The sequence below is a fragment of the Gymnogyps californianus genome, chromosome 10, assembly GCF_018139145.2.
Source record: "Gymnogyps californianus isolate 813 chromosome 10, ASM1813914v2, whole genome shotgun sequence".
Lineage (NCBI taxonomy): Eukaryota > Metazoa > Chordata > Aves > Accipitriformes > Cathartidae > Gymnogyps > Gymnogyps californianus.
Genome location: NC_059480.1, coordinates 12,469,767 through 12,485,689, shown reverse-complemented (window position 1 = coordinate 12,485,689; position 15,923 = coordinate 12,469,767). Strand labels below are relative to the sequence as shown.

Sequence of the window (15,923 nt, the reverse complement as noted above, 5' to 3'; positions counted from 1 at the left end):
AAAATTCCGAAGGGGAAATTTTCTATATTTAGATCAGTAATAATAAAGAAAAACATGTACCTTTCTGTTGGGATAACCACTTTGACTATGGCTTGCGACAGAGTCTGTATATGAAGTCACATCAGATAATAAACATAGAATATGTGAGTATTGTTAACAAGTAACAAGCAAAAATATACATATGCAATGAAAATACTACACATCTATCACAAGTTTTGCAGGCAATCACTGCTGTGAAGTTATAACTAAGCAATTACACAAAATGCAAATGGTTGTGTCAGTGAACCCTAAAGGTTCACTAATTGCAAAGTATCAGAACATTCCTGTCAGAATGTACATTGATGCACTGAATAGGTACTACACTGAATATAAATAAGAAAGGAGTTCTTAAATTTATGAAAAGATTCTAAACTATTTGACTTGGATCACGTTGGTATTACTTTACTCCCAAGTCTTACAAAAAACAGCCCTAACATTTAAGTGTCATTCAAAGAATCAACAAGTTCTTACAAATGTAAATCAAGTTGGTTTGTGATTACAAGATACTTACCCTTTTATCAGCTAATATTCCAGAAAAAAAAAGTTTGAAAACTGACTCCATAAGTAGCATAAAATACTTACTCAATGTCCAGATTAATTACCTTCTACACAAAATACATCAACTCCTCTAGTGTAAAAATAATGCTACCCAAATTAAAACGTAGTATTTTCTCTAAAGAAAACAATTTAGATACTGCAAATTGGCAGCCAACAAAAGGGGGGGACGTAGGAGAAAAAAATCCAGGGAGCCTGGAGGGGGAAAATGATAGCCAGATTTAAAGCAGCACTAAAATAAATCAAGACCCAATATACTGTACCCTAACACAGACATGAAACAGGAATTAAGTAGGTTCCCTTGGGCTACAGCAGGGAGCCAGTGAGTTTGTACACTAAGGGCTGCCAAAGTCAGCCTGAACAATGCAAATCTATGAAGCCATTGAAATACTGTCACAGATGTAGTACTTAACAATGAGATATGGCCCAGGGTACTGTAAGTTACCTTCTCAAAATCTTCCTTGTTTTTTGGTGGTGGTAACATTGGAGCATTAGGATTCTTCAATCTCTCCCTAGGCTGGGCATTAAAAGGCAGTCCTGACGGAGGAGGCGGGAGGGTATGCTCCATCATGGAAGGCGGAATGTATATTGGATGTGGTGGTATAGGTACAGCTTTGCCCCAACCTAGCTTCATTTCAAATGACATAATCATCTTGCCTGAAAAAGTGAATGTAAAAAAAAACAAAACAAAAACACCATTATGTTATAAATTGGTTCTGCATCGCTCGAGATTTCTCCGTGTAAGCGCAGCGTTTAGGTTTGCGTGCCATGGTTTACTTTTTGCTTATGTTGTTGATTAGTCTATCACATCTATCAGACTACATCATGTGCAAATGAAAGCCTATTCCATGAAATACTTTATTAATCTTCCCCCAATGTGTGTTTTCAGGAGACTACAGTACACAATTACTGGACTTGTTGGGGGAAAAAATTTTAAAAATTTGATACTCAGCACATCAGAATGAATAGAGTAATTTTTAAATTATATTATTTCTGCATTTCAATTCTTCAAAATGTTTTGTTCATAATAACAAATTTCAAATGATGTTATTCAAAACCAAATGTAATAACCAATTAGAATTCCTACATAATGTAAGCCTACTTACTAATGGTCCTAGTAAAGGACCATTTTGAGGAAGCTATGCAAGGGCAACCTTTCATTTTTTATTCTTTTTGTCTAGGATGCTTATTTTTTATTTTCAGGCTCTTCCTGAACTGTAAAGACATAGCTTTCTTCATCATGTAAGGTATTTTTTCCCTTTTTTCCAAATAAAAGGTAGACAAGATAGTCCATATGCAAAATTACATGTCTGGTGTAGTACAGCTACCTCTTCAGTATTAGGAATTTAGCCATTATTCAGAAGAACGTAACATATATCACCGATTATTGATTATATCCTGTGCAATACTCAAATTTATTCACAAAAAAAAAATTATTGTTGGTAAACAACTACAAGTAATAGAGTCCTTCTTAAAATAGTCTGTTTACAGAGGAGAGATTATCAAACATTACCTCCCGCTCACATCTTCAAAACAGTCAGAAATTTTACATCTTTACCCACAGCAAAAGCCACCAGTATTCCCTGCCCTTGTGTATGCTATACTTTGATGACATTCAGCCGCCAGTAAGACAGTCAGTGTAAATTAAAACCACTGCCAGTGTGCTATCTACTGGAGTTACAGCATACCTGTCACTAGTCTGATAAAACAACTTCAAGATATGCTTACAGTTACTCTTCAATATTCCTACAAAGATAATTACAATCCTGAACTGAGAAATCTGTTTACCATTTAAATTCTTTAATGCTCTTTCAGCATCTCTCCTGTTCATAAAGGCAACAAAGCCACAATTTCTTTCTCTTGCTCTTTCTTCATCAGTTCTTGGCCACATAATTTTAACACTCGCTAATGGTCCAAAGCGTCCAAATTCTTGACATAACATCTCTTCATTCATCTACACGAAAAAAGGTAAAAATTAGCATCTTGCTACTGTATTCCTAAGATACTAGTTCATATTATTGTCCAAATGTAGAGATTTTAATTCTATGAGTTTCTTGAAAAACAACACTTCATTGATACCTCTCCAATGCAATCTACTGCAAAAATAATAATTAAAAAAAAAAAATGCATTTTAAACCGAGCACACTCAAATTTTTGAGATACAATTCACCTTGCACAGAGATATCCATGGAAAAATAATTTTAGCTGAACATTTTTGCATCTAGTAACTGATAGTCTAAACCTTAACTTTCGCAGCATCATGTACAGAGCATTTATTCAAATGAATACTGCCTCTACAGTCACCAACTGTACCTAGTATATGGGTTTAAACATATGTGTATGGTTTAAAATAAAAAGGGGGGAAAATTGCCACTGGAAAAAAATTCAGCTGGACCCAAACATGCCAACACTGCACTTCACTCCTTGGCTCCAAACTTACTTGAGGATTAATGTTTCCAAGATACAAATTTGTTGTGCTTGGATCTCCAACATCATGTGACCCTGGTGCATAATCATCCAGTACTACAACGATGGGGGAAAAAAAAACAGAAAAAAAGAAGTCATAATCCTTGCTATGCATTTAAGTGACATTATATTGAATGAGAAAAGAATCTATATTACCACCAGATGATCTGTTTCTTCTTGAAGGAGCATCCACTAAATAAATAGAAGAAAAATATATATAATTTAGTCTACAAGTTTTGTAGCCCAAACAAACATAAAAAATAACATCTACTTACTTGAACGACGCTGGCCATCTGAATCTGACTGGGGTGGTTCAAAACGACTCAATCTACCTTTTGTTTTATGTCTTTCATCACGCTCCTCTTGTATTCTACAAAACAAGTTTAACGTAAGTAACAACTTAATACCATTTTGAGGGGTTTATTCTAAAATTTTCAATTAACTTTAGAATTATGAGAATTTTTAATATTAAATAATGGGCTTGTTAAAAATTTCAAATTGCCAGTATGTTTGAATTTCTGTTTAATCAACTGGAATACATCTACCAGAATTATTCCAGCTGCATGCTTCCTCATTCATACTGTCAGGGTGTTTTAATCTCAAACAAAATTGGCTTGGTTTGAGAAGCGGTTTACAAGACCAGAAATAAGAATTATGCTCTGAAAAAGTGACCCGAATTCCACATCCAACTGCCAGAGATCCACTGACCATGCAGATGACTTTTCAAGATGCACACAACTCCTTAGTCTCTATTTCTCCTCCTACCTTTTCTAAGTCTTATCCACGTAGGCTGTCATTTTGTAGGGTGACAGACACGCCCATATGACTATTTCCAGAACATACAGGATCTCGTCTCAGTTTATACCTCTAAGGATAGTACTCACACAAGGAACTATTTGGTTCTTTGTAGTTTGGCCTTAAATCCTGGTACGAAGATATTGTGTACCAGGAATATAAGGCTGACAACTCGATTCATTTACATCAACTAATGAACAAACAGCAGCGAAGTTCAGACACTACTCACAAGAGCCACTGACGGATTTACAATGCAGTACTTATTGTTTTCTAATGCATACAGATTATTTTGTTTTCCATCTCTAACATCAGGGCAAATATATGGCACTCAGTTACACTCAATACATGTGCTGCTCTTTCTGTTGTATTACACACTCAAAAGTGGAAGAATCTGCTTTTTGAAGTATTATTCAGCTTGTTTTTAAAATTATGCAAGCTGAAGTACATCTCTAAACTTTAATTACAAGTCTTATTTCTGCATTAATACAAAAGCTCAATCTCATACAATTCCTCTGGATATAGTTTTAGAGACACTGACAAAACTTCTTATTCTTCCTGCGTCTGATACACATTTCAGTTTGCTACCAATCTCTTTGTTACATCCCCATCAAGAGTAAAGTCAACACCCAAAACCTGAACATCCTCATCCATTACAGTACCTACTTCTCTTGCTGTATCTTCACTAACTTTAACAATGCATGAGACCATGTTAACAAGCGTTCTCATTTACAGGCTCACACTTGCTAACCTATAACAGAATTGCATCCCAAGTTCCACTTGTAAGTAACATACTGACAGCAGCTGTCAAAGAAACAAACCTAGATTTCCATTTTGTATCCTGGTAGATGGCTGGTTGATTCAATCATCAAAGCTTCTATTCAAACCTAACATCCAAAAATCATCTTCGGTAGCTTTGGAAACATAGCCAGTCACTCACTTACTGGGATCTCTGAAATACTTTATGCATTTATATGTAAATTTTTTGGTTAATTGCTCCGGATATTCTGCTTAGGAAGGCAGTACCAAACTGTTTCAAAGGTCACAATCAACATGCAAAGAAATCAATTCATTTCAACAGACAAAGATTTAAGCCAGCATATCAGGCTTTTTTGGTTTGTTTTTTGATCATTTTGTAGCCTCCGGTTGATGCTAGATTTCAAAACTGAAGTCCTTTTCAGCAACAGTGGTAAACACTTCCTATCGCTAATCAGCATAAGAAAGGGCAGAAGTATCAAGGAACACCAGAGAACTAATTAGATGGCAACTGATTATCCAGACAAACCACAGACACCTCTATCGAGCATCTACCAGCATGGGTTCATACTCTGTTTAATTATCACTGCCATTGTTAATTAAGTTATACCACTCCACAAGCATTTGGGGAAAAAACAGAACAAAAACCTACTTTGGGAAACAGCTTAGCAAGAATGATCTTAAATATTGCCTGTAAAAACAAGGTAAAAACTAGTCAAACTTACTGCTTTAATTCTTCTTTAAAAAGTTCCAAATTACTCTTTTTCTTTTCCTTCTCTCCTTTCTTCAAAGGCTAAAATTAAAGATATATCAGCCAACATTTCAGCAGATAAAATGAAAGAAAAATAAAAATTATATGCATATAACAAAATTTTAGATAATTTCCATGCACATTTTACCCACAGCTTTCAAACCAAGTTAAACTACGGGGGCGGGGGGGGGGGGGGGGGGGGCGGGGAGGGGAACCAACAGACTTGAAAACATTAAGACTGAGTGCTATCAAACACAACGCTAGAAAATATAAAATTAAGGATAGCTTAAACTAAACTTTGTTACTTCTCATTATTACAATGCAGCATGTGTGATCAAACACTCTACAACATACAAATTTTAAACATCTGTGACATATTGACAGTTTTTTCCACTTAGAAACTTAGAAGCTGACTACACCCCTAGCAAACGGTCATGCTCTAATTGATATATGTGTGTACATATATGTAAATTATTTTACATATATATATATATAGTCAATTATTCTATCCACAGACAAACATTCTGTGTGAAAAGAATTTCCTTCTCTTGCTTCCTTTCAGATATAAATACAGGTCTGAAGAAACAGTTACTCTACATAGTTCAAGATCCTCAGAAAAAACACTCTTGAATGACAAAGAATATGGATATTGTAATATTTTTTTTTAACTGTAATATATGTACCTTAACTAACTCATGTGAACTCTTATATTCAACAACATTGCTTTTATATAACCAAATTTAAATTAAAACGTTTCCAATAGGCAGACATACAAAATATTTATTGTGTTACACACTACAGCTTTCGAAAAACTGGACTTCCTACTCACCCCAGGCAAAGTTGTTTGTTTGTTTTTGTTTTTGGGGAGAGTCTGCCAAATAAATAAAATCATTTTTACCTCATTATCTTCAATCACCATTGGACAGGGCAAGTGAGTAAACTGATTGCATTACTTGATAAGTATTTATGACAAATTTGAAAAGCGGTAATATTCTTACAATACAAACACTTGCATATGACAGAACAGAGCTCAGCATAACAAAAAATGCTACAATTCATTTCTGTAACTGTAGAGCTTTACATACAATGAAAATCAAAACTGCCATCCAGTATTATCCCACCAGTCTAAATTTGAGTTTTGTTTAAAGCTGGAAGGAGGCTAGGATGGGATTACTCACAATTATCACGTTACATCTCATTTCCCACCCTAACAGGCAGTATCATATATGTTTCAGTTAAGCTTAAAAATTGTAGTAAGCTCTATTAAAAGACTTTTTAAAGACGTCCAAGACATTAATTACACATACACAGTAGTAACAGTAATCATGTAACTATCACTTGACTTGAAGACTAAGTTTGTTCATAATATTTCCATTACTTTTTATGATGAAAGCTCAGTTTAACAAAAAACAAAAGCATCAAACCATGCAGAAGCCAAAATAAATTAAATAAAAACAAGGTGTTCAGCTTCAAAAATGTGCAAGTTCTACAACTTATTTGGTACAACGCAAAGAGCTAAAGGGACTTCTCAAACATCACCACAAAAAAAAAAATTCAAAAAACCTCACCAAGAAAAACTTGGATCAATGCAAAGGTCAATTTCTTTTTTTTTTTAAGTTATAAAAACCTAAAAACAGATGGCAGCAAGAAGAATTGCTTCTAAAACTTCACAAATTCTCAGGATTGGAGATACTGTTACTTTGCAACAGTCACTAAATCTGTATTCATGAGAAGTCTGTCTCAATTAGCAGGAACACAGTAAAAACATACAGCAGCCAAATCAAAGTGCAGTACTAGGTATATCATGCTGGATACAGGGCTCCTGGACCTCTGCATTTCATCATCTTGTTATTTGCTATGGGATTAAGCACATCAAAATTTCCACCTTTTTTTAATAAGTGATATAGGCAGATAAAACTACTCTGCAAGATCACACAGACCTTTTTCTAAGTACTTCTAAACACTTTCTAAGTATGGGGTTAATATTCAAATAAGAAACTTACAGGCTTTTTGGTTTCTATCATTAAGAGGGATGGAGGCTTCTCATTAGATGGCTGGCTTGGTTGATTTTTTTGATCTGAAAATCGTGATGAAGGCTTATAGATTTTACCCCGTTTTTCATCTGTTTCATGCTCCTCTGAAATTAAAGGCAAATTAAAAACAAATTGTATTAACTAATGCTGCACAATACTGTTCATTAGAAAGAATGCTGTTCTTCTTTAGTCTTGTTCATTCAATTCAATATATTATTTCATTAAAAAAATGTGATAATACAAACTTTCTGTAATTTAACATCTTTTAATATGAAGAAAAAGAACAAAGACTAGGTGTTTTAAAACAAAGCATTTTTTCCTCTGAAGTTTAAAAGGCAAATCACGCTACTACCCACCGAGCCAAAGCATAAAGTAGATTTTTAGCATCAAGTTTCCTTTGCTGCTTCTAATGTAACATATTAATTTCAAATGCAATTCAAAGCCAATCTTCATCTTTACTCAAAGCCAAATGATCCACCACCCCCAAAAAAAAGATTAGTTATACCTTTAGATGCATTAACGATTCCTCCTCTTACAAATGTTTTCACTTTATTACCATCACTTCCTTCAAAGGCAGCAAGGAATTCTTCATAAATTTCTGCAGCAGCCTTCTCATCCTCCTACACAGCAAATGTTAATCTATTTACTATATTCACAGAACAACCTTCACTACACAGCTATTCTTAAATTAGCTATGTGACATTCCTTTTTATTTTCTACAGTTCATGCTACAAACTGCATCAAATGAGCCTCAATTTTAGACAGAATTCAAATTTCTGAGAAATGTGAGAACACAGCACATAATACATAAAGCAAATAAGGCCTGTATGCTCAAATATGACTGTTCATTTACAAGAGTTTACATGGCAATTCAACATTCAAAAAATCCCAAACAGAAAAGATCATAGGAAAGACCAGCGTTATGAAACTGGAGCTTTGTTGACCTAAGCATCAGAGAACAGTACGTATTCCATCTTACCCATTACGCTCAACACGCGTGACTGAAGGATATTAACAACAGGATCACCTTTATGTATTTCCCAGAGAAGAAGTTAATTCAATGACTTAATATTTAAGTTGAGTGAGACACTAAATTTAGCACTACCGTGTTTCTTTAGGCTAGTGTTTCCAGCAACCTAGCAGGAGATAGCCCACTGAAATACAGTAAAAGTTGTGTGTGTAAAGTTCAAAGCCCATAATTTTCAAAACTCCACCTTACCAACTATAAGCTACATATTTCCTAAAATCTGGACACTCCCAAGTATCCTAAAACTCAGTATCAAATTTTAACGTTTTTATTAATTCTAAAAGAAGTCATTAGACAAAAATATGTTTTACAGAATAACAAGGATGCGTACTGAAACAAGTTCAGAGACGGCAGGTACTTTTTCTAATTACTGATATCCAATGATAGAGAACAAATAAAGAACAGAAAATAACCTAAGGTGATGGCTGTCTTCATTTTGAGCAATACAACCATCAATGGATTGTTGGAATTCAGTATTTCAGGAAGCCAGAGAACTTGATTACTCCCACAGAAGAAGAGAAGCAAGCCTCTCTATCTTAATGCCATGGATGCCAAGAACAAATTAAACATGTAAAATACAGTTCACTTTTGTTCTTAGAAAGCTACAATTATCAAAATAAAAAAAACTGGTGGTAAAGCTACTTGTAATCTACAAGCAAACTTATTTCAGCTCTGCATACAAACCAAAATTTTCATTGTATACCATTACCTTCTTTTTTAATTCTTCTTGCTCCTTCTTGCTCAGAGTCCGTTTGGCAGCACTCATTTTGCCAATACTGAATGCTTTAAGTTTGCTTTCCATTAGAGGCTGCAAAAGGAGTAAGAAAACAAACATTAAACTGCTTAAAAAACAATTAAAATAATGTTACTCTTTACCTTGGCCTAGACCAGAAACTTCCTACCTGAAGTGACTTAATCTAAACAAAACAAAGAAAAGGCTTCCTGTATTTCTCTCTGAACTTGCCATTATCTAAATACAACTAAAAAATTTACATCTATGTTTTTTAAAAAACAAATCATCCTTGGTTTAATGAGAAAGCTTTTAATACACCATTCAAACACAGCTGAAATCTGAAAGGTACTTGCTGTAAGAGCCTGGAGATCTTATCACTATGCAACACAGTTTCTAAACCTTTGGAAATACATGCTTTGCACTACAGTTCCCTTTTGATCATTGCCATTTCCAGGAAGAAAGAAAAAAAAAAAAAAAACACCAAAGAAAAGTTCTAAAAGCTTTTCTGACTATTTTGGCCAGAAGAATGTTTGTGCAAGGTTGAACAGGTGTAACTGAAGAACAACATGGATGCTAAATTTCAGCTGTACTTCAAGGTTAAGTTAAGCACTGTGAAAAAGAACTGTTTGAAATACCTTCAGTTTATAATCCCTGTTTAGTATCACAAACATCTCTTAGATCTATGCCAAGCGTATGACCAAAATAGCTCATATTTCTTTGAAAAATGTTTCCTACTTCATCATTAAAAGGAAAACTATCAGTTACAAATTAATGCAGCGTTGTCTGTGGAGTTATCTGGTTTATGACACTATGTTTGTCAACATGAGCTGCTGTGACAGGTTTATCAGGAGCTTTTCATGCATCTTTGTGTTTTTAAAGTTAATAAAATCCAGTTTTCCTGTTGTCTGAAAGACACGTTATATTTCAGTATGACAAACAACATACAACCTTGGCAAAACGTGGGCATATTGCTACGGCACAGCAATGCAGATAAAACAAATACCACACTCCTACCCAAGGCTTATCCTGTCATCAGGAAATAATCTCTCACAGTAATGTTACAGGATACCTGCAGATCAGCCACATGAATATATGTTCTAGTGACATAAGGGAAGCAGCTGTAAGATAACAAGAGTTCTGGCACTAAGATCTCCTCAGTTTAGAAAGGGTCTCAGGAAAAAACAACAAAAACCCAACACCTTCAAAGTGGCTGGAGCAATATAAAGTTAATAGGACTGAACTAATTTATGCCTGCTAGTTACATTCCAGTAGGCAATTATAACATTATTATTAACCATATGCAGCTTCACAGAATTCCTAACAGAGCTATACAAAACTTGAAGGCCATCCTCCTTCAAAAAATGGAAAATAATACAGTGAAAAGGGTAAAGCAAACGATGGAAGCAAACAGAAAACTTCTAGCTGAGTAATCAAATGACTGTAAGAAAGTAAACTCCCTTTAACATAATGTTGCATTGACTACAAGAAGCATAAAGCACTGAAGTCCCAGTTCCATCTATAACACAAAATACTCAAAAGAGATTTAAGAGTAATTTTCCAAATTGTAGCAACTAAAGCAAATCAATAAAAGGACTGACTTCTTTATGAAAAGTTTCTGCTATTACAACTTGAATAATGTTATCTTACAAGCAATTTAACAGCTGGTAATTGACTTTTTTTATATACAAAATCAAATTGAAATCTTGAAGAAAATCCAAACCACAGAATGAATTGTCTGGTATTAACACGCTGGCTCTTGCTGCCTGTTTTCATGTTAGCTCAGAAATATGTAGGCCTTCAAGCAACGTACCAGCCACATGACCAGGCAAAGGTCTCTTCGGGGAGGGGGGGGCGGAAAACTAGGTAATTATTCTTATCTTTTGCTTTAAGTATATTCTATTAGAAAGAAAAATAAAGGATGAAATTAGGGCCACACTATCTCATTTTTGAGAAGCCAACTGTATACAAAAAGACACTTTAATATACAGTGACTCTTACGATTAATCACTTTATATTTTGAACTATTCCTCAGTATAAGAGATAAACATATACAGAGTCCTTACAGCTTCTTCCTGTTCAAGTATCTATTATGAATGCAATATCATGCAGCAGAGCTTCCTACACTAGTGGTTGTTTGAAAGTTTCAAGGAATATTTTTAAACATGAAAATCAATGGTTCATTTACAAACACCTACAGATTAGATACTCAATGCACCAGCGTCTGCCTGCAGCAAGTAGTTTTCTTTAGAGAATAGGCCTATTTTGAGTTTGTGGGTTTAGTTGGATTTTTTTGTTTGGGGTTTTTCTGTTGTTTTTAAATATTTTGGACTTACATGTGTATCAGCAGATCCAGTGGTGTGTACTGCATCTGGCACTCTGACCTGAAGAGAGAATGAAGAGGAGGTGAGGCACAGAAAAAGAAACAACCTCTGGTTTTTTTATTCAGTTCTTCGAATGTGATTTTCATTTCAACTTCAACGTCCAAATACACAAGAACAAAGATACATGTAATGTATTTTAATGACATATCTGAACAGGGTCACAGCATCAACAATGACAATAAGGCAAATAAGGGATTAAAGATAGATTGTTCTTGCTACCATTAAAAACATCTAAATTTGCACAGCTGGATTTTATACACATGCCACTAACACCACTGCAAGGAAAAAAAATTAAGTTTGTTACACCAAATCTGCAAGAGTTGTCATTAAAGGCTGTTAAAGATTACATAAACTGCTTAATTATATTTGCATTACTATAAAAATGATTTCCAAAACTGCTCTTAGTATGTTGTGCATAGATGGAAGCTGGTTACCTCAAGAACACTAATTTAAGTCCAATTTGTAAGTATGTACTAATTAACATTATTACTTTAAACTGTAACTGAACTGTAACTGAACATGTAAACCAGTGTATATACAAGATTTGCATAGGCTTTTTTTAAATCAGATTTTTAAATGAGTTTAAGTGATGGAGAACACTCCAACACACAGGACTGAACACATTTTTAAATTATGTAATGCCCAAATTCCAGAAAATCTCACTGACATAACATCTACTATTAAGACATAACTGCCTGATGCACAATTCATATCTAAATTGAAATTTAAGTCAAAATAAAACATTTCTATTAGCTGAAATCTGTTCATTAGTTACAGAACATTAGCACTTCTCCTTATTACCCGGAATTTATAGTTTCTACCAGAAATAGTAATATACGGTGCTCATCTCCAGTCTTGCAAAACGGACAAGCACCAAACGCTACTCGAGTAGATAATTTACTAGACCTTGTTTTCATTTTGCATCATGCTTTTTCATCAACTAAGATAGAGACATTTATCTTTGGACAAGTATATTCCTATGCTTTACAGTCAAATCAATTTACAAAAATTGTAGACAGCACTTCAAGAACCAGAACTCAGTCCACAAAGGTAAAGAGAGACACAAAGATACAACCCTTAAAAGGGAGAAGCAAAAGGCTCCTAGGAATATGTTCGGGGGGGTTTAAGAAAGAAAGGGGAAAAAAACAAACAAAAAATCCGCAGTTATGTCTTATTCTCAAAGACCTCCCAAACCCACTTACCTGCAACACTATACATTACTCACAAGTGTGCTAGTTTTGGCTGGGATAGAGTTATCTTTCTTCATAGTAGCTAGTATGGGGCTATGTTTTGGATTTGTGCTGGAAACAGCATTGATAATTCAGGGATGTTTTAGTTACTGCTGAGCAGTGCTTACACAGAGTCAAGGCCTTTTCTGCTTCTCACCCCACCCCACCAGCGAGGAGGCTGGGGGTGCACAAGGAGGGGACACAGCTGGGACAGCTGACCCCAACTGACCAAAGGGATATTCCATACCATAGGACGTCATGCTCAGCATATAAAGCTGGGGAAGAAGGAGGAAGGGGGGGACATTCGGAGTAATGGCGTTTGTCTTCCCAAGTCACCGTTACGCGTGATGGAGCCTTGCTTTCCTGGAGATGGCTGCACACCTGCCTGCCGATGGGAAGTGGTGAATGAATTCCTTCTTTTGCTTTGCTTGCACACGCAGCTTTTGCTTTACCTATTAAACTGTCTTCTCTCCCCCATCCCACCGGGGGGGGAGTGAGCGAGCGCCTGTGTGTTGCTTAGTTGCCGGCTGCGGTTAAACCACAACAACAAGGCACATCTTTGCACAGAAGTTAATAAAAGGTTTAGTTCATGCGTACCAGTAGCAGTTCATTAAAATACATGCGGAAGCAAATATCACAAGCATCTTTTACCAATACCGCTTCCTGCAAACTTTTCCTCTGGATTTGGTGCTGGGTTTTTTTTGTGATTCACAACTGCCTATGGCACTCAAATCAGTAATCTGTTACCCACAGTTCTATGTACTGCAAAAATATAGCTTAAGGAAACCTGTCCTCCCCCAGCGAGTTTACAAATGTATAGCACAACATCACACAGATAAAAGAAAGACATTGTGCAAAAGAATTGCAGAGCTTGAAAACGGCATTCTTCCTGCTGCCAGCTGCCACCCTGCGGCAACCAACACATCAGTTACAATCCCACCCTTAAAAAAAAAATAAATAAGTTTTCAGACCTGCAGTTAAAAAGATACATCTCAAAGGTGGACTAATACAATGCCATCTGCCTTAGTGTACCGACAGAGTCGAGACCCAGCACTGCTTGGGGGAAGGAGGTTGTTTAGCAACAGCAGAATGAAATGACCATTTCTCAATTCTCCACATCTGTTTCATTTACAGAAGTTTTGGAAAGCAACACCTTCCAGCAGGGATGGGTGCTGAAGCCGCTTACAGAGAGGACAACAAACAAGGCATCACACACAGTAACAAACAGTACCAACGCTCAGTACAATGACACTTAAGACACAATATCCTGAGGAAGAACATAAAAGAAGTAACAGACACTAAATCTGTTCCTCCAGCAACAGAGCAGATGATACTGCTCAGAAAGGCTTTCAATGCGTGGTAGCATGCAGATATTCTACAGGCTAACAGCGGGAAAGCAGGCCAATGATCAAAAAAGTCTGAAAGTCGCTGAGCTAGAAGTACAGTGGCACTCCCCAACCCACCAACAGGGACCACAGCATTGGGGAGCAAGCCACCCCAAACGTTAGCTGAGCAACAGAATTTCTACTAAGGTGCACTCTGAAAACTTCTAAATGCAGTTTTAGCTTTTAGACTAACTTTATCCCACAGCAACTAGCAGCTCTGCAGAGCCACATTATTCTCCTCCTTAAACAGGTCTTATTTTTAGGGCCTTCTCTTCCAATCCATAAATTTAGTTCATACCTTTGGTACTGCTTCTGACCATCCAAGCAACTGTACCCACAAAGCACAAGACGAAATGATTCTTGACAAAGTTACGCATTGCTATCTGCCAGTTTCTAAATAGCAGTTATTAAAAAACCCTAATTCTCACTGCACTGCGCATCCATCTGCACCGCCTTGACAAAAGGGGCGATTTTGTTTCCTTAAGAGGTACACCAGCTGAGTTGACTCAGCAGAACCACAATGTCTTTCTAACATTCACAGAGAGAAACATTTCAGAAGATGTTGCCCACCTGTGTTGAAACCTGGAACACGATTATTTTTTCTTCTTCTCATCACGTTAAGTAGCTCAGCTGAACTAACTGCTGAAAGAAACATACCCAAAGCTCTGTCCTGCACCTGATGATGTCTGAGATGTGAGGATAGCTCCTTCATGTTCAAAACACTGACAGAAAAAATGCGATGAGTCCATCTTTCAGTCATTGCCAGCATAAACAATCTGTAAATGTCCTCTTACTCCCAATTCACTACCTCTACCACTCTGCATAAAACCTATCTTTTTTTTTTTTTTTCTTCCCCCCTAAACCAGACTATTTTCCAGCTGGATCACTTTCTCAATCACTTTCACTGCACAGGTCCCTCAAGGAATTGTGCCAGCATAAATGAAGTAGCAATGCAGGCTGCTGAAATGGCATGCCAGTAAAATATGGCTCTGTCAAACCACAGTCTTGGAGGTCAGGTCGCTCAAAGCTCCATTACTGAGTCTAGCCAAGTTTACTCAACCTTCAAAAGAAAAAAAAAAATCTTCAAAGGACCATACAAATGAGATTTATGACAAATTCCTATCAGAAAGCCAAAGTAGAGAGCCCTCTCTCAGATTCTAATGTTTAAATTTTCTTCCAGCTTCATGGCAGCTTCCAAAGAAAACAGAGAAGAGACAACTGCTCTCCCAAATCTTCCTTCCTGTCAGCAGTGCAAGTGCCCACAAATCCAGCTGTTCAGTTTCTCCAAATTTAATGATCTCTGGGTAAAACTGGCATGATCAAGTTATTTCACAAATATTTAAAATATGCTGTATAACATAAGCAAACTTCTTTTTTTTAATTAATATTGATGCCATTTCATAAAACAAAGAGCAACAAAAGCACAAAAGCACAAAAGCTGCCAATAAAACCCAGGAGACAATCTGTGGTCTTCCAAATGCTGAATGTTATTTTTACAACTGTAATGGCTACAACTTAAACATAAATAAAAGCCCTGCCCTTGCAAAAACTAATAGCTTCAGGGTAAAGTGTTTACGAGAAACTCTGGTGTAAGACACTCTTGCCCTGTTTCAACACCTTCGATTGATTCTGTCCCCATACTGGACAGCTGCTTACACTGAACTACATCACTTTTCCCAATGTAACTGATCACCTAGGAAAGACAGAGTTGGGGAGGTTCAGCCAAACCAGTTTCCAATTCATAGCAGGCTCTCCCCTGCCCCAAATCATGCCAAA

General features: G+C 36.1%; 1 protein-coding gene across 2 annotated transcripts in view; it reads right to left on the bottom strand.

Annotated features, from left to right (window-relative positions):
- The window catches only part of U2SURP (U2 snRNP associated SURP domain containing), a 46,566-nt gene that overhangs the window by 26,697 nt on the left and 3,946 nt on the right, over positions 1-15,923 (bottom strand). Inside the window, exons 2-13 of one of the 2 annotated variants that reach the window (XM_050902148.1) lie at positions 11,486-11,533; positions 9,129-9,227; positions 7,898-8,012; positions 7,363-7,496; positions 6,189-6,230; positions 5,334-5,401; positions 3,336-3,430; positions 3,217-3,252; positions 3,035-3,117; positions 2,383-2,548; positions 1,040-1,251; positions 61-104 (exon numbers count right to left, since the gene is read on the bottom strand). In XM_050902148.1, the coding sequence (XP_050758105.1) occupies positions 61-104; positions 1,040-1,251; positions 2,383-2,548; positions 3,035-3,117; positions 3,217-3,252; positions 3,336-3,430; positions 5,334-5,401; positions 6,189-6,230; positions 7,363-7,496; positions 7,898-8,012; positions 9,129-9,221 (1,088 nt within the window). In that variant the 5' untranslated portion in view covers positions 9,222-9,227; positions 11,486-11,533. Of the gene's footprint in view, positions 1-60; positions 105-1,039; positions 1,252-2,382; positions 2,549-3,034; positions 3,118-3,216; positions 3,253-3,335; positions 3,431-5,333; positions 5,402-6,188; positions 6,231-7,362; positions 7,497-7,897; positions 8,013-9,128; positions 9,228-11,485; positions 11,534-15,923 lie in introns of those variants that run through there. The other variant, XM_050902150.1, reaches the window with a different exon arrangement.